Genomic DNA, 26,522 nt, shown 5'->3' on the forward strand with positions numbered 1-26,522 from the left:
AACTAGATCCTGACAGTAAACCAAACTTAAGAAAGCTATAACATAACTTACTCCCTCACTTGTGTATAAACAGCTCACAGTATCTATTACAGGATGCAGAAACTCCCTTCACCTAAAGCACCTTAGATGACTAGCCCTTTCCTTTTTTCTCCCCTAACATCACCCAATTAGCTTGAGATGCCTATCCTCCACTGCAAAGAAAGTCTAAGATGCTTCCTATCTACAAAGCCTCTTAGCTTGAGAAAAAAGAAGTTTTCTTTAATATACAGCTCTGTGTTGCATGCTGAGCAACATGGCAAAGAACTCACAAATGCTATGTACCACATCACCAGTGAAAATCAATTCTCTCACTGGTTCCAGAGGAATTCTTCTGTTTTCAATGCAGTTTAGCAACTAGACCTTAGATCTTTGTAAGTAAGACCATCACAGCAAGGAAAGGGGCATGGAGGAGGCCAGAAATACTGGAGCAGTTATGCTCAATCTGTGTCTGAAAGTGACTCTTTGCAAGATGGAGAAAGGCTTATTTTTTCAAGTGATCACATGTACACAAAACACAAAGAGCCTTCTATCCTGGGAGGCATGATCCCACCTCCTGACAGCTGGCACACAGCATTCCTTCCAGCTAAAGGTATGTTTAAGCATCAATAAGAGCAAGATGAGAAAGATCACCAGACTTGGCACCAGTGATAAGACCACAAATTCTACTCATTTCACTGTCTACAGAGACAGAGAAGGACTGTCATCATCCTCAGGCGTGAACTTAATTACCTACTCACATCATGCAACAGAGACGACTAAGAGTGGGCAGGAGTGCACCACAGGAAGATTTATGCTTATGTAGTCAAAGACTAACCTGCAAAAACAAAACCTAACATTTTTTTACATCCTTATTTCAGTTTTTTCTTTAAATAGCATTTTAATTCATTTTTACCTTCCACAGAGAAAAGGAGGAGACAGAGGAATTTATGTTTAACTGGTTAAAAGTAACACCAAGCTGAGCCTCCTCTGCAGCGTGAGCTGCTTCTGTGCACACCTAGCTTGCTTTCAGCTTGGTAAGGGGTAACCTTAAGTTGTCACTATCTTTGCTATGATACCAGGCTCCTCCTGGCTGCAGTTTCAGCAAGGGTTATTCAAGACTAAAGTCCTGTACAGCAAGCTAAATATTTAACTTAGGCACTGTACTGCTGAGACCCACCTAGATTGTTTGATATAGTAACTTATTAAAGCTTACGCTGTCTTTTCTAACAAAGAATAATACAGGGTCATTTATCTTCTCTCTGAGAAGTTGTAATGGTAAATTCTACAAGGACAGCAGTCAGGTTCAGCTGTAATCATTTTAGGAAGGGACCAAAAAGCACATGTTTTCGTGAAAAGACTTCAGTGTCATGTGCATATACCACAGAACAGGTTCAAGACAGGGCAGGAGCCACAGTGCAAAAGTCATTTAAAACTAAATGACACCAAGCTCTGGAAATCCAGCATTTCTTCATTAAGTATTTCAACACTGCTATTAAGCCATTAAACTACATTACGAAGGTTATATAAAACTCTTGAACATTATAAGGAGAACTATTTCTTCCCCACTAAATAGCTGAATAACATCTGCTGTACTAACACAAGTTTTTAAATAATACAATAAACAAAAGGCTGATTCTTTTTTCCAGGACATTTGTCCTTAGACTTTGTTAATCAAACCATTTAGATGCAAAAAAAAAGTTTCTTTGACTGCCTCTGATGTAAATAAAGTTTTGCTAACAGTCTCATCTTTTAGCATCTTATGGACAGATACTGTTCTGATATCAGGAACAGCTGTTAAAATCCAGCTCAGACCAAAACTGAACAAGGGAAAGTAATTTTTTGTTTACTACATCCGCTTCAATTCTTTATGCACCCAGAGTTTGAGTTGAGATGCAATTTATTTACTTATTGCAAGTACTCCCATCTTCCTATTAAGCAACGTCTGCTTTTGTGCTCTAAAACAAAACATCTGTTTTAGTATCAGTGGAGTTACAGGCGATAATCACACAGGTTACACTTCTAAAAACTCCCCGGTTCTACATTTGTAACCCTCTACATGTACCAGATTGGTCATCACCCAAAAGGACACTTTTTCAGGAAACAGAGTACAAAAGAGTAGAGAAAGGGAGGGCTGAGAACATCAGCCACGTCATTGAATAAAGAGACAGTATTGCACAGCTTTTATCTACAAAAGCAGTGCAACAAAACCATTTAAAAACACCCCACCACCCAGAAAAACAACTGCAAACGCTAGGCCCGCTCATCTCTCGTGTAGAGCAGCCTCAGGGAACACTTTCACAAGCAGCTTAACTGATTTGGACCCATAGCCCTACCTAGCTGGGCAGACCTGCCTCTCCCTGTTACAGCATTAGCGCAGACATCCAGTCAGCTCTAGCTGACTGGTCTTAAGTTTCCAGCAGGAAAACTCACACAATGCACTACACTTTCTGTGTAGTGCTAATTGCTGTCTCATTTGGCAGGTGAATCCAGACAGCCACATAACCACTTGTGCCCGAAAGAAAGAGGCAAGGACAATGGACAGAGAGCTAGAAAAGGCTAGTGAGCCCTTTCCAGCAATATCATCTCCTTAAGCCTGTTCTCTTGAAATTCAACACTTACTGACACAGTTACCATGAAAAGGTAAACCTTCCCATCTGAAATACCTCTTTGGAGCAATCAGGAATCAAATCCATCTCAGGCTGAATGGGGGGGGTATTTACTTTTTCACTCTGCTTTGAGAATGAGATCAGCATGTTAAGGCCACTTTAACTCTGAAGCAGTAAAACTAGAGGATACAAGGACCACTGCAAATGAAGTCACAACAAGGTCTTAAGTTTCCAGCAGGAAAACTCACACAGTGCTCAGGCCAGAAAGAAGGCCGACAGGTTCCTACTCGTTTCCCCTAAAGGTTTTATTGCCATTGCACTATGCTTGCAAGCCATTTAGCAAAAATAAGCTACAAGTACTAAACTCTGCGCTGGGAACTGCCTCTCTCAGTAAGAACAGAAGATGCTGTCTCCCTTCACAGTTCTAAGTGCTGTGTTTCTTACCAGTTACCACTCTGCTGGGCTAAGCCAGAGACAGTCTAAGCACAACATCTGCTAAAGCAAATCCCTCTCAGTCTTCCAAAGTTCCGCCACATGAATAAAGCCTAGAAATCCCTACGTTTTGGGGGGCGTGGGGTCCTTTTTTTTTTTTCCTGAACCCTGCACACAGAAGCTTCTGCTGGGACGTTTGTTCGTTTTATCAACAGCCTCCCAGACGTTCTCCTCAGACAGGGATTACAGCACACACCATTCCGTACTAATCTGCTGCAGATTCCACCTAGAGTTTTCCCTCGGCGCTTCCTCCTTCCCGAGAAGGGCAAACAATGCCCTGCGATTATTCGTCTGCCTCAACACAGACATCACTCACACTTCGCTTGGTTACAAGGCCGAGGATCAGCCAGCGCCACGGACGCGACTGCCACGTCTGTCGGTTTTAAACACGCAACTCTCCCTCCTTTTAAACAAACAAAAGAAAACAATCCGCATCCGTGGCAGCGCACACATCCCGTCCAGACCCCGCACGGCAGAACCGACCCCAGAGCGCTCGGTGAGGCGGCGGCCGCGCCGGGCGGGGGAGAGCGAATGGAGCCGCCGGAGCCGCTCACCTCAGGGGCGACCCCCGCCGCCGCGGCCCTTCCCGCGCCGACCCTCCCCGCTGACCGACCGTCTGGAAACCCCCGGCCCGGCCGCGTTACCTGGGCACCGCGCCGGCCGCCCGCAGGACCGCCCCGATCCGTCCCGCCCAGCCCCGCTCGGCGCCGGCCCCGCGGCTCCCGCGTCACTTCCGAGGCGGCGCCGCACGGAGCGCGCCGGCCGTTGCGCGGGCGCGGCGGTTCGGCCCGAGCGGGACACGCGGCCTGCGCTGCACCGGCCCGGGCACGAAGCACTGCCGGCAGCTCACGGACACTGTGGCTCGGGCAGCGCTTCTACCAGTCCCATCGACTGGCTCCCGCCTGCCACATGGCTTTGTGACAGTCAAGACGGAGTAGCAGGTCACACACCATTTCCTCAGGGAATAAGGGGGCTTCATTTTATTCCTTGGATCTATGCACAGCTGGGAGGCGTTACAACAAACGTGGCAAAGGATGGGAATGGGGAGCACCAAAGGGAACGGCCGCAGCTGGGCTTGATCTTTCCCATGCAATTAGTCCTGGGGGGAAGTGAAACCCTGACCAGACACTGGGGGGAAGATGCACCAGGAATTTCAAAGAGGAGGAAGGGGGTCAGAGGATGCTCCCCAAATGCCCGGCACCCTCCTGGCCGACTCTGAGGTTCCCCTGGGGATTTCCCACTGGGCGCAGCCCCAGCTGTCCCCCACACACAGCCACGGGTCCCCAGCTGTGACACCCCCAGTTTCCCCACCCTCCCACCCTGGGACTGCAGTTTCCCTGCGCAGTAGCTCTCCACTCATGACACAACTCGTCCTGGGTCTCAGCACATACTGGAGCCTTCTTCCATCTGAAGGTTATGGCAGATGCCCCTGAGCCGTGGGGCTGGTGCAATGGGAAGAGGGGGGGGCATTTCCTCAAGCCTGGGGGCAAAGAAAGGGTTCCACTGCTTTGGTCTGCAGGTGGGAAGCATCAGCCTTTATTTCTACTTGCTACCTCTGCTCAGGCACAGATGCAGGAGGTTGAACCCACAGTCCCTCTCAGCTACTAAAATACTACATGTGTCCAACAGAAACTGGATGGGAGGGAAGAGCTGTGGTGACTAAGGCTTCCATGTAGTGGACAAGGCCTGGAGTGGCTGATGGAGGGCCTTGAGGGGCTGCAGGCGCTGGGTGAGGGTGTGCTGGCCCCCGCTCGACCGCTGCACCTTGGGGAACTTGAGCTCAGCCACCTCCTTCCTGTGGGATAGGGCAGGATGAGGGTTAGTGCCCGGCACCAGTCCCCCCGTGCTTCCCCCTGCTACAGCAGAGGACAGCGGGGGACAGGGGCTGGGCTGTGCCAGCTGCTGCAGGGCTTCCTTTCAGCACCTCCTTTTACAGACCCTCTGGGCACATCTCTCCCTGTCCCCTACCTGTGGCCCTGCTGCTGCTGCTGTTGTGGCGGCTCTGGCTTGACGAGGGCGAACTGCCTGACGGGCCGAGAGGGGAGCGGTGGCAGGGATGGGAGGGTCACGACGGGCCTGCGGAGGGCAGAAGCTGGAGGTGGGTGATGGAGGACAAACAATCCAGCCTGGCTCAGGGCAGAGCCCCAAATCCCATGGGCTTGGACCCCACAGCATCCCCCTGCAGCTGCCACGGGGATGGGTCTCCGTCCCTCCACTATGGGCAGGGCAGCCGAGGGGCCTTGGCAGGGTTGGATCGCCAAGCAGACCCCCCACCCCCCTGTGCCCAGCACCCATCTGCCCCATCCCACCCGCACAGCCCCAGACCTGCCCCAGCTACTCACGGGCCAGGCACCGGGACGTTCGTGATGTTGTCACAGGATAGGCAGTGGGAGTGTTGCCTGGGGAGTAGAGAAGTGCAGGGTGGGCTCTGGGGTGGCAGAGCCATGCCCAAAGAGCAGCCCGGGCTTCCCCAGGGCAGGTTCCAGCTGTTGTGGGGGAACCCTGGGCTGTGGGGCCGGGTTTGTCCAGGGGGGATGAGGGGGAAGGCGTTGGGTGTGAGCTCCCTCCTGGGAAAAAGCTCCACCACCGTCGCCATCGCACTCACGTCCTAATGCCCGCAGCACTGTTACCCTCCTTTCTGTTCTCCAGCTGCTCCAGGAGGCTCTTGCAGTACTGCTCCAGCTGCTGCTTCAAGGGCTTTAGCTCCCCACGGTCCAGCTGCAGAGGGACACACACCCTGAGGCAGCTGCCCCGGGCTGGGACACTGCAATGCCCAGGGCAAAGCCGCGAGGGAGGATCCTCAGAGGGATCCATCAGCGGTGCCAGGTTGGCACGGTGGGGACGAGCCACTTCTCACCTTGTCCTTCATGTTTTTGGTGAGCTGCCGCCAGCCCTGCTCCTGGTGCTTCACCTGGCTCTGCAGCTCCTGGATGGTCTCATCCAGCTTCCACATGTGGACATTAAACTGTGTGCAGCTGACTTTGTTGTCCACTTCAGCTTGAAATGCCTTCTGGCAAGAGGGAAAGCAGGAGAGTGGTGGGTAAGGGATGGAGGCAGGATGGGCAGGGGCAGCTCCCAGCGGGAGCAGGAGAAGGAGAGGTGGCTACACAGCCCCACTTGGCCCATCACCCCTGTGGGGTCAGTGCCACCAGTGGAAGGGACGCGGGGCGAGAGCGAGGGACCTGGCGAGGGACCCGCAGCCACTCTGGAAAACCTCCTGCCCTGCCCGACCCGTTCTGCCAGCGAGCACCCAAGGGACAAGGGGCGTCTGGCCCCCTGCCCGGGACCCCCTTGGCTGCCACCGTGGCCCCTCGAGGACGAACCTTTTCTGTTTCTGTCGTCAGCTGCACCTTGTCTGCTTTTTCCTTCTCCAGTCTTGTCACGTGCTGGAACAGGCCCTGTCAACACACACAGCATCCCATGGCACCGTGGCAGGGTTGGGGCTGCCTCTTAACCAGCTGAGCACCCCCTGCTCCCTCCTCTCTTCCCAAAAACCTATGGCAAAGCTGCTTTGAACCTCCACAGGGCTGCCAGTGGCTTGGCAGAGGGACAAAGCCTTTGTGGTCCCCAGCCTGGAGGATAATCTGGCCCCAAGGGGGTTTCAGACACCAGCCTCCATCTCCTGCTGCTGCTTCTGATGGCCTTTCAGCAGCTTCTCTGTGACGGAGCTCTGCTTCTTAATGTCCTCCTGCAGCTGCTCAATGATGTCCTGCCTCTGTCTCTGCAGCTGCTCCTCCTGCTTCAGGGAGGAAGACGACAATGTGGTGCCTTTCCAGGGGGGTCATGGCAGCCCCCTCTCATGACCACCGTGCCAGCATCTCCCTACCTGTCTGCTCTCCAGCTGCTGCGTCGCCTCCTTACCAGACACCTGGGACTTTAAGGACTCCACCAGCACCTTGAGCTTCTGCTGGCGCTGGTAGAGCGTCTTCATCTGTGCGCTGGTGTTGGCACTGGAGCTGCAATATGCTTCCAGCGCCTGCTCTGTGCTCTGCACCTTCGTCCTCAGCTGGTCCAGCTGCAGGAAGGGAAGAGGGCATCAGCTCTGAGAGGGGATGGATGTGGCCAACGAGACCAGGTGCCGTGGAGGCTTGATGGCTGCATCCAGCCCGAGGCCCTGGCTGGGACCCCCACCAGGAACCCCCTGCTGAGATGAAAGGCAGTGGCAGCGCTCCCCCTCACCTGGCCCTGCAGCTCAGTGGACACCGAGGCCGCCAACTGCTCCAGCGTGGCCTTGGTCGCTTCTTGCCGCTCTTGCAGCTCCTCCAGCTGCTGCTTCACTTCCACCTGCGTGGCCCTGGTCAGGGAGATGGGGATGCAGGCAGGCTGAGCCTCTATGGGGGTTCTGGGGATGTCACTTGCCCTGAAAGCAGGATGCTCCGAGCCCCCTGGGCTCCCTTGCTGCCCTGCAGGGTAGGAAACCCTCTCCCGTCCCTTTACCTCAGTTCCAGGCTGGGCTGGTTGCTGTCCTCCTCTTTCTGGTCATCTCTAGCCTGCCTCCCTTCAACACAGGCCTCCTTCAGCTGCCTGATCTGGGAGCAGCAGGGGGGCACAGTCAGGGCACGGCTGTCCACGTTGTGCCAGCATGGGGACCCTCTGGCTGCCTCCTCCCTGCCCACACCCACTGCCACTCACCTCCTCCTCCTTGCTCTGCAGGTTGTTCTGCTGATCCTTCAACTGGCCCTGCAGATCCTTCACCTGGCCCTGCAGATCCTTCACCTGGCCCTGCAGCTCAGCCAGGAGTCTGTTGGTGTTCTCCTGGTCTATAGAGACATGGTCCAAGGGGTCATGTCGTCAGTGAGGGGGACGCGTCGTCAGTGAGGGGGACGTGGCCCTCACTCTGCCTGTCCCCTTGCCAAACACCCCCCACCAGCCCCCCAGGGCTTGTACCTCTTGGGTGCAGCTTCTCCAGCTCAGCCTGGGCTGCTTTGGTGGCTTCCAGCTGCGATCTGGGCAAAGCCTGGTGTCCTTCCTCGGCGCTTGTGCCAGCCGTCTGCGTGGGGAGCAGGTTGCTGGGCAGAGGTGCAGCAGCAAGGGCAGACCCAGGGACCCCCTAGTCCTCTCCCCAGACCTGCCAGCCTGTCCCCAGACCCTCTGGCTTGGCACTTTGGTCCCTCTCCCGCAGCTGGGATGCCCCAGCACTCACCCCGACACTCACCCCTGGCCTCCTCCTCCCGCTTTGCTGCCCACCAGGCACATCCTCCAGCCCCTGCCAGCACACCCTGTTACCCACCTCCTCCGCCGTGCCGGGGGACAAGCCCTTGCTTTCCTTCATCGTTTCCTGTGGAAGGAGGGAAGGAAGGGGTGCAGGGGTCAGCCCGGCCACAGAGCCGGGAGCACAGGACCGCTGACCCCTGGCAGCACGATCCCTGGGGACCGTGCCCTGATGCAGAGGGACGGGGTGCCCTGGTCCCCAAGGGATGCAGCCCCCTCCCCCGGGGCTCGTGGCCGTACCATGTCACTCTCCAGCTTGGCCACCTGGTCACGGAGGCCCAGCAGCCACCTGGCAGCGTCCTGGAGCTTCTCCTGGAGTGGGGTGAGGAGAAGGGACGTCAGTCCGGACACGCAAAGGGCATTTAGAAGCAGCAGCCACAAACGAAGTCGGGCACAGAGAGAGGGATGCGGGACAGGGCTGTGCCTGAGGGCCGTGGTCTTAGGACAGGGCGGGATCTTTATCTGCACTCCTTCCCAGCACCCATGTTTCTTTCTTTATGGCTATTGAATTGACAAGTGCCTGGGCGTCGCGTTGGCTGGTGCCCACAGCTCCTTCTTTAGCACCAGCCTGGCTGCAGTGCCTGCTGACGCCCACCCTGGGCAGCGCTGGCAGGTGGAGGGGGGGCTCCAGGGGAGCTCCCCTTGGGACACCCTTCCCGCTCTCCCCTCCTGGTGCCCTTCGCGCCGGGTGACCCCTGGGGCTGTGGGGCAGCGGCCAGGGCAGCAGGGCCATGGGGAGAGGAGCAGGGAGGGAAGCAAGGGCCCAGCTTTCTCCCCGGGGCAGGGGCAGAAGCTCACCAAGCCAAGAGCCTCCGGGAGCGCCTGGACGTCCGCTGCCATGCGCAACTGCGCCGCCTTCACCGCGTCGAGATCCGCGAGGAGCTCTGGGGACGGAGCCCTGGCCTAGAGAGGGGGGTGCTGGTGAGATCTGTGGCCTGGGACAGGGGACGCTGGGGCCAAGCTCGGGCAGGATGGGATGGTGGGCAGGATGTGGCCCCTCTCCAGACACGGAGCCACCAGAGCAGAGTTTCAGCCGCGGCTCTTCCTCCCCAACACTGCGTCCCTTGCCCGCAGGGAAGCCCCACGTGCCGCTGTCAGCGTGGCCTGAAGCCAGCCCTTGGGCTAAGGGCAGCGCAGTGGCGGCACCGTGCCCGGGGCAGGGGCTGGCTCGGGGGGAAGCACCTTGGGACAGGGACGGGCCTCTACCTCGGAGATGACACTCACCCTGCCTTCAGTCTTCCTCTGCTCCACGGCAGTGTCGGAAGGGTGTCTGGCAGACCCCTGCGGAGTGTCCTTCTGGGGCAGCAGCTCCTTCTGGGGCTGCTGTTCCCCCATCTCCTGGGCTTGCTGCCTGGAGTTCTGCAGTTCCAGGTGGCGCACAATATCCTTCAGGATACTGTACAGGCCACTCGTGTCGAGGGATAAAGACAAGGGCTTTTTTAAGACATCGTCCAGCTTCTGATCCAGGGCGTGGAATTCCATGTCTGCTGCCGTGAGTGGAACCCTGAGCCGCTCCTGTCTCAACACTGGCAATCAGTCTGCCCGAGGGGCCTGAGGGGCGGGAGGGATGGCAGACAGAGCTGCCAACCTTCCTCCTTCTCCTTCGAGCCTCAGTCTCGGACTGCTGACACGGGCAGCGGGCTGGGCTTTTGTACCCGTAGCGACTTGTGATGTCAGAGACTCTCTGAGTGACGTCTCTCTCCAGTGACGTCTTCAGAGCGCAGTGAGGTCACAGGAGCTGCTCTGTGCTCAGTGGATGACAGGAGCTGCTCTGTGGTCAGTGGGTCACAGGAGCTGCTCTGCAGAGGGAGGTACAACTACCTGTCCTGTGCCCAGCAGAGTCACACTACCTGTCGCGTGCCCAGCGGGGTCACAGCAGTTGTTCTGTACTGGGTGGATCACAGGAGCTGCTCTGTGCCCAGCAGGGTCACAGGACCTATCCAGTTGCCAGCCCTCATGGAGGGCCGAGGCAGGAGCCCTGGCACCATGCAGGGCCGCAAGACCAACCTCAGCCAGCATGTCCTGGAGCTGTGTGATAGCATCACTCTGCAAGGTGCTGTCCCCGGGGCACGGTGGGGATGGAGTGGGGTGGGCGGGGGGCTCCTTGTCCCCCCATCGTGCTCAGGGTACCAACAGCATCTTCCTGTCCTGCAGAGCAAGCGCGGAAGCTGTCGCGGCACCGCTGCGAGGAAAAGCTGTGCCGGCAGGGAGAGCTGCTCCCGCCCCTGCGTCAGGCGCTGGCCGAGGACGTGCGCGCCCTGCGCAGTGCCCAGAAGGTACCCGCGGGGCCCGGCTGCTGTCCCCCTGCCTGCTGCTGGCCCTGCAGAGCCAGCTTCTCCTGGGGCCTCTCCAGGGGCAGGCGGGGCAGCCCTCGGATGGGACCATGCCAACAGCCTAACGAGCTCTCTTGCCCACAGCCCAAGGGAGCTCTGTCCTGCCCACGGCACAAGCTCACCCTCAGCGAGGCTTGCCGAGAGCCAGCCCTGGGCATCGCTTTGGCCGGACAGACGGCGGAGGTGAGGGCAGGGGGCGGTGGGCGGTGGCTGCCGCCAGGGGCTGGGGCTCCGGGGATGCTGCGAAGAACAGGGTGCAGGGAGGGAGCCGGCGCTGGCACAAGGAATGGTGCTGCACAGGGCTGGTGCGGCGACACACGGGCCGTTCACGCCTGGCCCCACGTGCCCTTCCCACCGCGGGATCCATCTGTGCAGCTCCTCCTTTAGCTCCCTGTGCAGAGCCTTTGCCCCAGCAGAGCTGGGCATCGCGGCCTGCATGGCCCTGGGGCTGCCCGGCTTGCCACAGGGTCCAGCCGCAGCCCTGGGAGAGAGACGCTGTCCCTGCCCTTGGCTGCCTGTCCCGAGGTTATGACGCTGGCAAACACGCTTCACGTGCCCATCCAGGTAGCCAAGGAAAAGCTCCAGGCCAAAATCCACGACCGGGCCAACACCTGCAACATGCTGCTGTACCAGCTGAGGCAGCGGAGCCAGGTGCGGGACGAGCTGCAGAGGCGGCTGCAGCAGCTGCAGGAGGCTGAGAGGATGGAAAAGCAGCACCAGGCGCAGAAGAAGGTACCCTGGTCCCCTTCCTGGGCTGGCAGCAGCCGGCCGGGGGCTTTACTCCATGCCCCACGCTCCCCGCGGGTGGCTCACCCGTGTCCCGTCCCCCCGGCTCTGCCCAGGAGATTCGGCGGCTGCAGAACAACATCGCCAAGATGCGCGTGAAAACGCAGGAGGCGCAGAAGATGACGCGCCTGTACCTGGCGGAGCGGGATGCCCTGAGGAAGGTGAGCTCCTCCTCCCCGGGCCATCAGCCCACCCACCGCCCCTGCAGAGGCACGGGGGTGCCCCCCAGCTGGGCCAGCCCGTCCCGCTCCCCTCCAGCCCCTGTCACAGCACAGGGCACGCCTGGGGCTCCCCGGGCTGCCGCTGACGTGCCGGGGCTCCCTCTGTCCCAGGAGCTGGCCAACCTGCCCCCGCACCTGGACCTCATGAGCCACACGGCCGAGCTGTACCAGGGTGAACTGGAAGACATGGAGCTCCTGGCCTCGGATACCCTCAGAGCCGCCGCTGCAGCCAAGGTAGGAGAGGCCAGGGCACCTCAGGGCCCTTTCCCGCCCTCCACAGCCCGCGGACGGCTCCACGGGGCTGGGCTGACGAGCCTTCCTGTCATAAGGCGCAAAAGAGACCCAGCTGAGCCTGCCCACAGCACCCACAGAAACCTTCACAGCTCCTCCCGGGTCTCTTGGTCATTCCTGGGCCAGGTTGGAGAGTGCCAGCCCGAAACACCAGCCATGCTGAAGGCAGAGCGCTCCATCCACCAGCCCCGCTCGTCCAGTTTCCCTCCCTGACAGCTGACACACGGGCCAGGGAGCGGAAGGGAGTCCTTTTGCATGCTGGCCATCCCAGCAGCTCATAAAGGGCCGTTCTAGCTTTGCCATCCTCTTCTCCCTTCTCTGTTACGCTCCAGGTGGACTTGGCCAAGGCAGAAACTCGCTTCCTTGAAGACAGAGAGTGGATGCAGGATTCCTTGGCCGCCCAGAGGCGGCTCCAAGCCCAACCCTTGCTCAAGGTAGTAAGTCACCTGGTGGCAGTGAGCTGGGGGGACCCGCCCCAGGCAGGGCTGTGGGCAGATGGCAGGCACCAGTGCTGAGCCCCCCATGCTGGGGGCTGCCCTCCCCGAGGGTGCCAGAGCTCAGGGGGTAACAAGGAACATCCTTGCAGGAAGCCCGACCCAAGTTCAACTTGGACTCGCTGAGCCTGCGCTCACAGGACTCGGTGATGGGTGAGCGCCTGCCGGGGTGGGAGGGGGGTGGGAGGTGGGTGCAGCCACGGGCCTCCTGCCCTGACACTTCTCTCCCACCCCAGCTGCCAACCTGCAGGCAGCCCGGGCCCAGAGGGAGCACAGGGAACGCGTGGCCCGGACGGTGGAAAGAGCCAAGACTGTGACGCAGTCCTCCCACATCTGGGTAAGTACGAAGCCGTCTCCAGGGAACCCTGGGGCTGCTGGAGCCCCAGGCTGCTGAGAGCCCTCTGCTTGCCCTGCTTCCTTGTGGGGTCGACTGCTCGTCTGCCCCTGGGGCTCCCCAAAGCCCCTCTCGCCTGGGCGGGAATGGAGCCGCTTTTCTCCACAGCACGAGCCGGCAGCGGCCCCTGGTGCCACGGCCCAGGGACGGACCCTGTAGCCTGCAGCAGTGCCATGGGCTGAGCCCTCGTGCTTCCCCCTCCAGGAGATCCCCAGCAGGCTCCTGGAATGGGAGCAGTCCACAGTGTACCTGCAGAAGTATATCAAGGAGCTGAAGGAGAAGAAGCAGGCACTGAAGGAGACACTGAAGGAGCTGGAGCTGAAGCGAGACAGCATGAAGTTTCAGCCCCCCAACAGAATCAGGTGCCACTGGCCTTGTGACAGTCCTGCCAAGCGGGCCACCCCGTTTGGCAGGGACACGTGCCTCATGGGTGTCCCAGCCGGGCACCCCTTCCTCACTCCTGCCCCAGACACCCCCTCCTCCTGCACTGGGAGGTTTTGTGAGCAGGCTGCTGCCCCAGCTCTGCTGCTGGCAGGGCACCCAAAGCTCCCACTGGGGCCGCAGGAGGACCCCGGCTCCTCGCCTGGCCTGGCAAGCGGTACCAGCAGCGTGGAGTTGGGTTGCAGGCAGCAGCTCTGCTCTGCACTTGGAGGGCGTGGGGGGGAACCTGAGCAGCTTCTGCTACAGCTTTTTGCCACTGCATCCCTGTGCACTTGTATGGATGTGACTGTGTTTGGCTGCAGCCCGTTGGAGGAGGAGCTGAGGCTAAAATGGCAGCAGGAAGAGGCTCGGCTGGAGCACATGCGAGCCCAGACTAAGAAGAACATGGAGCTCCTGCTTGAGGTTGAAAACGGAGTGGACGACCTCCAGTTCCGCCTGCGCGGCGTCACCGTGCCCGGCCAGGTACCCGAGTGGGCTGCGGCAACGGCACAGCACCCCGTCTCCCCGTGTGGCCCCCCACCAAGCTTGTTGTTCTCTCTCGCTCTCTCTGCCTCCAGGATGACTCTGCCCAGGCCATGGGGCTGGTGGAGAAGCTCCAGGCCTGTGGGCAGAAGCTGCAGTACCTGGCACAGCACGTGGCCAACCTGCCCCCCGACAGCTACAGCCGCGACGAGGACAATGAGGTGTGCAGGGGCTCCATCCCTGCCGGGCCCTTTGGGGACCCCCACTGGTCTCTCTCAGACGGCCCAATCCAAGCCAGTCTCCCAGATGGAGAGACGCTGGCCCGGGGAACAGCCGTGGAGCAGTTCAGCTCCACGGGGCACTGGGCACTGTGGGCTGTCCCCCCAGGGGAACTCTCACGTGGGGCACCCCGTGGCTCGTAACACCCCCCTCCCCTGCAGCGATTAACTCAGGGTTTCTTTCACAGACCTTTGTGAAGGTCAGAGAAGTCCTTGAGGAAAGGGCTGCCAAAGACCCCAACAACCTGAAGGTTTCCTTGGAGGGCAGTGGCGGTTCTGCCCGAGGTAGGAGCCCTGGGCAGCGTCACACCTGTGTGTAACAAAGCGGGAGCTGTTCCCAGTGCCACAGCCGTGGCATCGCCAGCTCCTGCAGCTCTCCCTGGCACGCCGAGGGGGAAGAGCCCGGCGGCAGTGCCTGTGCCCGAGGGCTCGGCCCCAGGGCTCTCTGGGATGCCCCGGCCCTCCAACCTGTGCCAGCTCTGCCCTGGGACACGGGCATGGGCACGGCCTCAGCCTGTGCCTCTCCATCTCTCCTCCAGACTCCTCCCACCTTGACGACTGTGACGAGCGGGTCCCCACCAGGGCAGACATCAAGAAGCAGGGGCTGCTCCTGGTCCAAAGGAGGAAGAGAAGGGGCTATTACTAGCACCTGTCCCTCGGGGGCTCTTCATGTTTCACACCACCGTTTCATTCCTCATGTTTAATAAAGCAGAGCTTTATCACTTATCAGCTACTTTTGCCCTGTGAGTACCTGTGACCCCTGGGCTCCCTTGCTGCCCTGCAGGGTAGGAAACCCTCTCCCGTTCCTTTACCTCAGTTCCAGGCTGGGCTGGTTGCTGTCCTCCTCTTTCTGGTCATCTGCAGCCTGCCTCCCTTCAACACAGGCCTCCTTCAGCTGCCTGATCTGGGAGCAGCAGGGGGGCTCAGTCAGGGCACGGCCGTCCACGTTGTGCCAGCGCGGGGACCCTCTGGCCGAGCCTCTTTCTGTCAGGAGGGTCCTGGGCCTTAGGAGGGAGAAACAGCCGCAGCCAGCTTCCCACATCTATCTCCTGGCTTCTGAATGCTCCTGTGTCCAGGGGGTGACACAGGTCCCTCACTGCCAGGTGACACTCCGCCCCTGGACGGAGATATGGGCTTTACGATGACACGCGAACCAAGGGGATTACGTGCAGGGCGAGTGTCAGGAGGACGGAGCCAGGCTTTTCTCAGTGGTGAGCGATAACAGGACCAGGGCCAAGGGTGTCACCATTCCCTGCTGCAATCCGTTTTGCAGAAGCTAAACCCCCCTCCGGCAGTTCAGGGAGGCTGGGGGCGGCCGGGCTGAACTCCTGACCGATGTCCCGTCCAAGCGGTTCTCACCATCACATCTGATGTGTTCTCGGGGATACGATTCAGACTCGCACCGCAGTCAAGGGCTAAACTATTTTCCCTACAACAACCAACAAGGCCAGGCGAAAGCGGAGACTAAAGGAAAGAGCGAGCGAGAGCAAAGCCGCCCGAGCCAGCAGCGCCCAGCCACGGCGCCCCACTGCCCGCTGGCCTCTCCGTCCGACGGCCTCGGCAGGGCGCGGCGCGGGGAAAGCGCTGAGGGGCGGCGGCGCGAGCCCACAGCGTCCCGCCTCCCTCGCCCTGCGCTCCGCTCCGGCGGCGGCGGCGGCTGCTCTCCGCTCAGCCTCTGCTGTCCGCGCCGCTCGCTGCCGCCTGCCCGCAGCCGTCTCTGGAGGCTCCCGAGACGTCCTGGACGCTCCGAGCCCCCCCTCCTCCGCACGCCTCTGGCTCCGTGTCCGGCTGCCGCCGGGCCGGGGCGCCTGCGCTGAGGCGGTTTGTGCTCAGGCAGCGGGACGCGCGCGCCGAGGCGACAGCGGCCGGCACCGGCAGAACCCGCCCCGCTGCCGGCCGTGCCGGGCCGCGATGGTAGCGCCTCACACACGGCTAGGGCTGCGACAGGAGCCGTTCCCAAGCAGCGTATGGCAAAGGCTTCTTCCCCCAGCAACCAACAGTGAGAGAAAGGGGAGAAGGAAAATTACAGGAGCCCCAGGGAGTCCCGGCAGTTGGCTGGTTTCTCGCCCTCCCCTCCCCGCCTGACAGGGCCTCGTCCAGCAGCTCCTGAAATGTCCACACAGGCACGGCTGGTGGTGTAACTGCAACTCTTCTGCCTGCTGAAGCCCTGTGGGGAACGCGAGCCTTTCTGTCAGGAGGGTCCTGGGGGCAAATTTAGGCAGAGTGGGAAAGAACAAAAGAATGTTGGATATGAGTAGCTGTTAATGCTTCCTGGGACATTCTTGGGGAATGATCCCCTGTGCCTGGTGCAGTGTCAAATAAAGGACATTTCTGCTTATCCAAACAAAATTACAAACGAATAAAACCACCTGCTACTGCCACAGGGCTCACAGCAGCAACCAGGGTAAAAAACCCCTGCAGTGGGACCACAGCAGCTCTGGAAGCACCAGCAAGGCCCAGTGTTGAAGCATCCCTTGAATGGGGGACAAGGAGAGTCCGGAGATGAGGAGAGCCCCATCGTGACAAAACCTCCAAGGGAGAAAAAGCCCCCAGATGGGGCTGATCCCTGGAGGGGAAGCAGGGGTGCAGGTGTTCCTGGGGTACAGCTGGGACACAGGAGCAGCAAAAGGGGGCAAAGGATGGCAATGGAGATGAGCAGGGGCCGGCCGCAGCTGGGCTTGATCTTACACATGCAATTAATCCTGGGGGGCAGTTGAAACCCTCTGACGCCTGACCACAAGCTGGGGAGAAGATGCACCAGGAATTTCAAAGAGGAGGAAGGGGGTCAGGGGATGCTCCCCAGATGCCCGGCACCCTCCTGGCCGACTCTGAGGTTCCCCTGGGGATTTCTCACTGGGCGCAGCCCCAGCTGTCCCCCACACACAGCCACGGGTCCCCAGCTGTGACACCCCCAGTTTCCCCACCCTCCCACCCTGGGACTGCAGTTTCCCTGCGCAGTAGCTCTCCACTCATGACACAACTCGTCCTGGGTCTCAGCACATACTGGAGCCTTCTTCCATCTGAAGGTTATGGCAGATGCCCCTGAGCCGTGGGGCTGGTGCAATGGGAAGAGGGGGGGGCATTTCCTCAAGCCTGGGGGCAAAGAAAGGGTTCCACTGCTTTGGTCTGCAGGTGGGAAGCATCAGCCTTTATTTCTACTTGCTACCTCTGCTCAGGCACAGATGCAGGAGGTTGAACCCACAGTCCCTCTCAGCTACTAAAATACTGCATGTGTCCAACGGGAACTGGATGGGAGGGAAGAGCTGTGGTGACTAAGGCTTCCACCTAGGGGACGAGGCCTGGAGTGGCTGATGGAGGGCCTTGAGGGGCTGCAGGCGCTGGGTGAGGGTGTGCTGGCCCCCGCTCGACCGCTGCACCTTGGGGAACTTGAGCTCAGCCAAGGCCTGGTTGCTGTCCTCCTCTTTCTGGTCATCTGCAGCCTGCTTCCTTTCAACACAGGCCTCCTTCAGCTGCCTGATCTGGGAGCAGCAGGGGGGCACAGTCAGGGCACGGCTGTCCACGTTGTGCCAGCATGGGGACCCTCTGGCTGCCTCCTCCCTGCCCACACCCACTGCCACTCACCTCCTCCTCCTTGCTCTGCAGGTTGTTCTGCAGATCCTTCACCTGGCCCTGCAGATCCTTCAACTGGCCCTGCAGCTCAGCCAGGAGTCTGTTGGTGTTCTCCTGGTCTAGAGAGACATGGTCCAAGGGGTCATGTCGTCAGTGACGGGGACACGTCGTCAGTGAGGGGGACGCGTCGTCAGTGAGGGGGACGTGGCCCTCACTCTGCCTGTCCCCTTGCCAAACACCCCCCACCAGCCCCCCAGGGCTTGTACCTCTCAGGTGCAGCTTCTCCAGCTCAGCCTGGGCTGCTTTGGTGGCTTCCAGCTGGGATCGGGACAAAGCCTGGCGTCCTTCCATGTCACTCTCCAGCTTGGCCACCTGGTCACGGAGGCCCAGCAGCCACCCGGCAGCGTCCTGGAGCTTCTCCTGGAGTGGGGTGAGGAGAAGGGACGTCAGTCCGGACACGCAAAGGGCATTTAGAAGCAGCAGCCACAAACGAAGTCGGGCACAGAGAGAGGGATGCGGGACAGGGCTGTGCCTGAGGGCCGTGGTCTTAGGACAGGGCGGGATCTTTATCTGCACTCCTTCCCAGCACCCATGTTTCTTTCTTTATGGCTATTGAATTGACAAGTGCCTGGGCGTCGCGTTGGCTGGTGCCCACAGCTCCTTCTTTAGCACCAGCCTGGCTGCAGTGCCTGCTGACGCCCACCCTGGGCAGCGCTGGCGGGTGGAGCGGGGGCTCCAGGGGAGCTCCCCTTGGGACACCCTTCCCGCTCTCCCCTCCTGGTGCCCTTCGCGCCGGGTGACCCCTGGGGCTGTGGGGCAGCGGCCGGGGCGGCAGGGCCATGGGGAGAGGGGCAGGGAGGGAAGCGAGGGCCCAGCTTTCTCCCCGGGGCAGGGGCAGAAGCTCACCAAGCCAAGAGCCTCCGGGAGCGCCTGGACGTCCGCTGCCATGCGCAACTGCGCCGCCTTCACCGCGTCGAGATCCGCGAGGAGCTCTGGGGACGGAGCCCTGGCCTAGAGAGGGGGGTGCTGGTGAGATCTGTGGCCTGGGACAGGGGACGCTGGGGCCAAGCTCGGGCAGGATGGGATGGTGGGCAGGATGTGGCCCCTCTCCAGACACGGAGCCACCAGAGCAGAGTTTCAGCCGCGGCTCTTCCTCCCCAACACTGCGTCCCTTGCCCGCAGGGAAGCCCCACGTGCCGCTGTCAGCGTGGCCTGAAGCCAGCCCTTGGGCTAAGGGCAGCGCAGTGGCGGCACCGTGCCCGGGGCAGGGGCTGGCTCGGGGGGAAGCACCTTGGGACAGGGACGGGCCTCTACCTCGGAGATGACACTCACCCTGCCTTCAGTCTTCCTCTGCTCCACGGCAGTGTCGGAAGGGTGTCTGGCAGACCCCTGCAGAGTGTCCTTCTGGGGCAGCAGCTCCTTCTGGGGCTGCTGTTCCCCCATCTCCTGGGCTTGCTGCCTGGAGTTCTGCAGTTCCAGGTGGCGCACAATATCCTTCAGGATACTGTACAGGCCACTCGTGTCGAGGGATACAGAGAAGGGCTTTTTTAAGACATCGTCCAGCTTCTGATCCAGGGCGTCGAATTCCATGTCTGCTGCCGTGAGTGGAACCCTGAGCTGCTCCTGTCTCAACACTGGCAATCAGTCTGCCCGAGGGGCCTGAGGGGCGGGAGGGATGGCAGACAGAGCTGCCAACCTTCCTCCTTCTCCTTCGAGCCTCAGTCTCGGACTGCTGACACGGGCAGCGGGCTGGGCTTTTGTACCCGCAGTGACTTGTGATGTCAGAGACTCTCTGAGTGACGTCTCTCTCCAGTGACGTCTTCAGAGCGCAGTGAGGTCACAGGAGCTGTTCAGTGCTCAGCCCCCCAACAGAATCAGGTGCCACTGGCCTTGTGACAGTCCTGCTGTTATTGAGGAATCAGCCTCTAAAACTTTCTTAAACGAACAGAATTTTATTAAGCCAATTATAGCAAGCGATAAAAGGGCAAACAGCGCTGGGTGACCAGGGGAAGTTCAGCAGTTCCACCACGGCACACCTTCGCTTTATCGGCTCGAGTTTATATAGGTTTTACAAATGTCCATGCTCCCAAAATTCCATAACAACGATCTCTGATTGGACAGTCCCAGGTGTTCACGCGTAGATCATGCTCGGGTTTTCCCCTCTGGTTGGTGAGAGGTCTGGCCGAGTTGTTATGCCGAATATGGTGTGTCTGTCGAAACTTCCAGCCCCTGTTGCATCAGCTGTCTCAATTCATCGGAGCCACGCCTCGCCAGCATCTCAGGCCCAAAACCACATTTCTAAGACTAACAAACAATTAACTTTCTTTGGACAAACCTTCAATTATTACAATCAAGGTCCAGTAACATTGTGTTAACTAACATCCATTTAATTGATCAATAAAGCTTCATCTTTTATTACAATTCCCCCTGAAAGCTTCCCTAATCAAAACTTTCGCTCTGAGTACCGGACGGCGATCACCCCAAGGAAAACGAGAGACCGACTTGCTGCAAAAACATGAGGCGAGCTTTATTGCGGAGCTCCGGGTCGTCTCATATCTCACGCAGGAGGTAGAGGAGGCGGCCCCGAGGCCCCAGGGGGAGGGTTTATATAGTGTGGGGAAGGAGAGTGGAAAATCCCAGCACACCTGCACAACAATAGTGTGGGAAGGAGAGTGGAAAATCCCAGCACACCTGCACAACAATAATGTGGGGAAGGAGAGTGGAAAATCCCAGCACACCTGCATCAGCCCCATCCGATACAAACCCCAAACATACCCGAACATGCCCAGACATGCCCAAACGAGCCAAACAAGCCCAAACAAGCCCCAACCCAGGTCACCCTGATAGCGTAAGGAAGGGGAGGGGGGTAATGTCCTTAGTTTATCCTGCGGTTTCTGATGCCATTTTGGTTCGTATTTTTCTTTCATTCCCCACTCCTTTTTGTTAATAATTCTAATCTTAGAATTCATGTTCACGCTCCAGGGTACTTGAGTTGGTCTTATTACCAATCCTATCTTCTAACAAAAACAACTAATCTACTAATTATTGTAGCAAAGCAAAGCTGGAGACCGGTTGCTCAGGGCGAGCCATCCACGCAGATCCCCAGTCTCTTGTCAAACTTATCTGACAGAGGTTTTCAGGCTACTTCAGTCTTCTTCTTATGTAACCTTCTCCCATAAGTCGGCTGATGCTGCGCTTTTCTCTGGCAATGATTCCTAAAATACACTTGTAAACAACATAAATCATAGCCACTAATACAACAAACATAATCACATCTTGGATGACCGAAGAAATCCACCCGGTAATGTTGAGCCCTAGTGAATCAAATAGTGCACCTACCCAATTTTCCTGAGCCTCTTCTTCAGTCTCCTTGGTTTCAGTTTCAACCTTTTCTAATTGCGAGGTATCTTTTTCTACTTCTAGTTTCATGTTTGGAATATGGAGACAGCAATGTTCAATCTTCCTACCCAAATATCCACAAACCCCATGTTCTTTTAATAACAGCATGTCTAAAGTCATTCGATTTTGCAATGCCATTTTGCTAGCTGCCTGTAGCTGTAAATTCATATCTTATATGTGAAAAATTCATATCGTATATGTGATAAATGAAGTATCCCCGAGCAGGATTCCGGTTGAGTTTAGGAATTTATTGGATGAATAAGAGCAAGCAAACAGCGCTGGGTGCACTGAGAGCCTCTGCTCTATCAGGACGCACACCCGTCACATCCCGAGTTCGCATTAAGTAGGGAAGGCCTTATACGTATTCATGACTTTTCCTCGAAGGGGCTGAAAAATGTTAATCTTTTATGGGAAAGGGTCCTCTGCTTCTCGCGCATGCTTTGTTCCATCTCGGGGGTCTTTTTCACCCTCTTTAGGTGGTCGTCGGAGGAAGTCAGTAGTCTTCCTCACGGTGTCCCCCAGGCGACCTCCATGTGTATATCTCTGCAAAACTGGTTCAAGCTAATCTCCCCAAAACATCTGCCAAGCTGCTGTTACAAGAAGCAGAAACACCCTCCTTATCAAAACCTGGTTCAAGCTAGTCTTCCAGGACACCTGTCAAGCTGCCGTTACGAAAAGCAAGAACAAGTTACACAAGAACAAATAAAGTTACCAAAAATTATCATCCATATTCGTTGATCCACATTGACACGAATCAAGGGAACACATTTCACAATCCCCCATTTTCTTTTTGATACTATTGATTCGTGTTTTAGCTTCTAACTGAGTTAATACTTGTTTGATTGATATCAATTTTATCAACTTCCATCTTGTGTCCCTGTAGCTGGGTCATAATAATTAATGATTCGTTCAGGGGGCCATTCATTATCTTTCCACTTTTGTGCTCCCCCTATTAATATACTTCTCTTTCTTCGGTTCAGGGTCTCATACAAAGGTATTCCCAAATGAATATTTTTCATTTTTGGCAGCAAGAAAAAGGCGGGTTGGATCATTCCAATGGTACAGCTACCTCTCCATCTCTTTGGTAGTTCGTTATATGCTCTTTGCCCACATATCCAAAATAGCCCATCAGGAGACTTCCAATTGCTATTTGTTTTTCTAGGGTTTTCCCAAAAGGACTTCAAATCCCTAATTTCTTCAAATGGGTTTGCATTCATTTTGTTTTTCCAACATTGAGTTTGATTGCCAGGGCAGTTGGTAGTCCAATACCCATCGGGTGACTTTGGCCACCAGGTACTACTTGTTGAGTTAGTGGTCAAGATCGTTTTGCAAGGTGTATGTCCAACATATTGTGTAAAATCACTGCTATTTCTAGATATACAAAACTGGCCTATTACTTCATGACTTAGCACCCATCCTTCAGGTCTGTTTGTGCTGGATTTATGGGTGTTGTTCCATTCCAATAATTGTTGGGGTTCCACACTCTCTCCTCTCCATGGCCACTGCTCAGTCATCTGAGACCCTCCACATATCCAACAAGAGGATACATTCAATTCTGTAGCTATTTTCTGCATCAAATCTACAAATAAATTCTGTCCTTTAGTTGGTAAATCCCATGTGCTCATCCTTTCTTTGAGTTTTTCATATAATGATTTTGAAGTTGAAGGAGGTCGTTTGCGATTTGTTTTTAATCTTCGTGTAACATTCTTTACTAATTCTTCTTTAAATCTATCTTGTTGTCCTCCTCCATCTGAATACCCCCACATTCCTCCTTGAGTGAAACATATATATTTCTCTCCCTTGGGACAAGTTCCATAGCCATAGACTACTCTTCCTGTCTTGTCGCCAAGATTCTCAGCTACCCAAAGAGTCAATCCCGCTGTTTGGCATTTTTCCAATTGAGTTCTTTTATAACACCCAGCATTTATGTGGGTATGATAGGCCAGAGCTGACACCATTTGTTTCCCATATGCCACTTGTTGCTAGCATTTGGAGCACGAATCGGCTGAAACTCCATGTATGATTAGGTTGATCCATACAAACAAAATCAAACCCCACCTTTTTACTCCTCTGCCTCCACCGCCTACTGGGGTGCTTCCAGCAGCGGGGTTATTCATCTTCACGGCAGCAGGGGTATTCTTCAGGGGTCTCATATGAATCATGCTAAATGAGACTCGTATGGTTTTTGCCAAACTTCAGTATTAAAGAGATTTCCTGGTTTATTTAGTTAGTTTCTAACACGTGGCCTAACAATCCTTTAAACTTGTGTGGAGTTTCTCCCTACCTTATTGTAATAGCACTTTATCTTCAAAGTGTGCTTAGGTGTTGAGGGAGGGAATTTTTCGCAAAATGATCTTATCACCACTCTCAGTTACCATCACAAAGTCTCCTTTGTTGCGTGTTCTTTCAAGATCGTCTGAAGGTCAATTTAGTCTCTCCAGGCTCAGATGCGACTTTCCATTCTTTCACTGGACCTTTTACTCGTGAAACGTGGGTCCATCCCTTTTCAGCAGTTCTCACAGCCATCTCTGTAGTTAATAAAACAAGAAAAGGTCCCTCCCAGAGAGGAGATAAGGTTTCTTCCTTCCATGCTTTTATTAGAACTTTATCTCCTGGTTCTAATTGGTGAATTGCAAACCCAAGCGGTGGAGTCTGGGCTAACATCCCAATTTCCCTTAATTCTTTTAATCTTTTCCCAATGGTTACCACATATTTCTGGATAGTTTGATCCTCAATTGTTCTCTAGAGGCATCCCTTGGGAATAGGGCATGCCATATAACATTTCATATGGTGATAATCCAGTTTCACTGTGAGGTTTAGTTCTTATATTCAAAAGTGCCAATGGCAAGCACTTTGTCCAAGACATTTGGGTCTCAATCATCAATTTAGCTAGCTGTTGTTTTATTGTTTGATTCATCCTTTCTACTTTTCCTGAACTCTGTGGGTGCCAGGGAGTATGGTATTCCCACTGGATACCTAGTGATTGACATAATAATTTTATTACTTTAGAAGTAAAGTGCGTTCCTTGGTCTGAGTCTATGTACTGGATTATCCCATATCTAGGTACTAAGTGTTCTAATAAAATTTTTACTGCCATCTGTGCCGTGGCTCGTGCCACAGGGTAAGCCTCTACCCATTGTGTTAAGTGATCCACGATTACTAGTAAGTATTTTACCCTTCCCACCTTGGGTAATTCTGTAAAATCAACTTGTACTCTTTCAAAAGGTCTATAAGCTGTTTTTCTTCCTCCAGTTGCTACTTGTCGAAATATTTTCTTATTTATCTTTTGACACGTTAAGCAACCCCGTGTAATTTGCTTTGTTATTTCAAAGATTCCAATACAGCCAAATTGTTTAAGAAAATGATCACTTAATGCTTTTGTACCCCAATGCATTTGTGCATGTAAGCGTTCCATAATGTGTCTAGCAAGGGCTTTTGACAACATTTCCCTCCCATCAGGTAACATCCATTTCCCTTGTTCTAATTTGGCCCCTATTTTCTCCAACTTATTTAATTCCTCAGGGGTAAATTTCTTTTCTCTTTGTTCTTGTTCCTTTTCACTGTTGCCTCTCTTAGTTTGTACTACACAGACTTTAATCGTCTGAGCCCTGAGAGCTGCTTCCTGAGCTTCCTTATCTGCTATTTCCTCTAGTTCGGTAATCTAATCCTTTTTGGTGTCCTCTTACATGTACTATGGCTATTTTCTTTGGTTCCCTTAGAGCTTTTAGGATTTTTATTATTAATTCTTGATGTATTAAATTCTTCCCTTGGGTATTAATTAAGCCTCTTTCTTCCCAAATTTTTCCAAAAGTGTGTACTATCCCATATGCATATTTAGAGTCTGTGAATATAGTCCCGCTCTTTCCTTTCAATAATTCTAAGGCCCTATAAAGGGCATACAACTCACAAGCTCGAGCTGACCATGTTGGGCTCAAGGGTCCTGACTCTACTATGTCTAACCCTTTATTTATTATTGCATACCCCGATTTTCTCTTTCCCCCCACCATTCGAGAAGATCCGTCGATGAACAGTATTTCCCCTTCTTTTAGTTCAGTATCTCTTAAGTCAGGTCTAACTTTTGTTTGGGTCTCGATTATTTCTAAACAATTGTGTTGTAGTACCTCTAATGGTTCTCCAAATAAAAATTGTGCTGGGCTCTGTGCAGATGTTACTTTTAATTCTAGGTCAGGGGAATCTATTAATATTGCTTCATATTTTAAAATCCGACTATCCGTTAACCATTTTTCTGCTTTTTGTTGTAAAACTGTCCTAACATTATGTGGGGTGTACACCTTTAAGGGTGCACTGAAGGTAATTTTCCTGGCTTCCTCTATTAATAAAGCTGTCGCGACTAGGGCTTGGAGACAAGCAGGCCATCCTCTGCTTACTGGGTCAAGTAGTTTAGAGCAATATCCCACAGGCTTTTTGGTTCCTGCCCAGTCCTGAGTGAGGACTCCATACGCTGTTTGATTTGAGGTATTTACAAAAAGATAAAAAGGTTTCTCTAAGTCTGGGAGACTCAGTACAGGTGGTTGTATTAATGCACTTTTTATTTCCTCAAATCTCTGGTCATCTTCTGCAAGCCACTTAAGTTGGTTGTTAGTTAATTTGTTATATAAAAATTTTACTTTCTCACTATAATTTCCAAGCCATGGTCTGCAATATCCTAACAATCCTAATATCTGCCGAATTTCTTTTTTTGTTTTTGGTGGTCTTAAAGATAAAATCCCAGATACTCGTTCAGGGTCTAATTTTTTTCTTCCTCTATTTAGCCAATGTCCTAGGTATTTTACTTCTTGTTCTGCAAATTGTAATTTTGACCGGGACACTTTCAATCCTCTCTCTCCCAAAAAGTTTAACAACTTTATGGTAGCCTTTCGAGTCTCTTCCTCAGTTTCCCCTGCCACTAATAGATCATCTACATACTGCAATAATTTAATTTCTTTGGGTATTAAAAAATCCTGCAAAATTCTTTCTAAAGTTTGTCCAAATAAATTTGGTGATTCCGTAAACCCCTGTGACAGCACAGTCCATCTTAGTTGTTGCTTTCGTCCTGTCTCAGGATCCTCCCATTCAAAAGCAAAATAATCTCTGGACCCCTCGTCCAAAGGACAAGCCCAAAATGCATCTTTTAAATCTATCACACTATACCAAGTATATTTTGGAGAAATATGACTGAATAGAGTATAAGGATTTGCCACCACAGGGAATTTAGTGATGGTTCGCTGATTTACAGCCCTTAGATCTTGTACCATTCTATATGATCCATCTGGTTTCTTTACAGGGAGGATAGGTGTATTATGGGGTTGACATACAGGGTTCCAAAGTCCCCTGTTCTAAAAGTCTGTCAACCACTGGTTTTAACCCCTTCCGACCTTCCATGGATATGGGGTATTGTTTGATTCTTATTGGACGATGTGGGTCTATTATTTGAACACTTATGGGGTCCATTTGTATTTTTCCAGTTTCTCCCTCTTTATACCATACTAAGGGATTAATATTCTTCTCATCTTCTTGTGTTAGGGG

General features: G+C 54.9%; 2 protein-coding genes across 2 annotated transcripts in view; one reads left to right on the plus strand and one right to left on the minus strand.

Moving 5' to 3' along the window:
• The window catches only part of LOC104555647 (mitogen-activated protein kinase kinase kinase 13), a 76,860-nt gene extending 73,057 nt beyond the window's left edge, over positions 1–3,803 (minus strand). The window contains 1 exon segment of the mRNA XM_062005908.1: positions 3,761–3,803. The gene's annotated coding sequence lies outside the window, so the exon portion shown is untranslated.
• A 6,510-nt stretch (positions 3,804–10,313) lies between these two features.
• Positions 10,314–14,673, plus strand: LOC133626407 (coiled-coil domain-containing protein 183-like). The gene is made up of 14 exons (XM_062005312.1): positions 10,314–10,380; positions 10,482–10,603; positions 10,745–10,843; positions 11,225–11,392; positions 11,503–11,607; positions 11,779–11,901; positions 12,291–12,392; positions 12,545–12,605; positions 12,689–12,789; positions 13,051–13,213; positions 13,589–13,749; positions 13,845–13,970; positions 14,216–14,312; positions 14,567–14,673. The coding sequence occupies exons 1-14, from the start codon at positions 10,314–10,316 to the stop codon at positions 14,671–14,673; spliced, it is 1,602 nt and encodes a 533-aa protein (XP_061861296.1).
• The last annotated feature ends 11,849 nt before the right edge of the window (positions 14,674–26,522 follow it).

This window comes from Colius striatus, chromosome 12 (genome assembly GCF_028858725.1).
Source record: "Colius striatus isolate bColStr4 chromosome 12, bColStr4.1.hap1, whole genome shotgun sequence".
In the NCBI taxonomy this organism is placed as follows: Eukaryota; Metazoa; Chordata; class Aves; order Coliiformes; family Coliidae; genus Colius; species Colius striatus.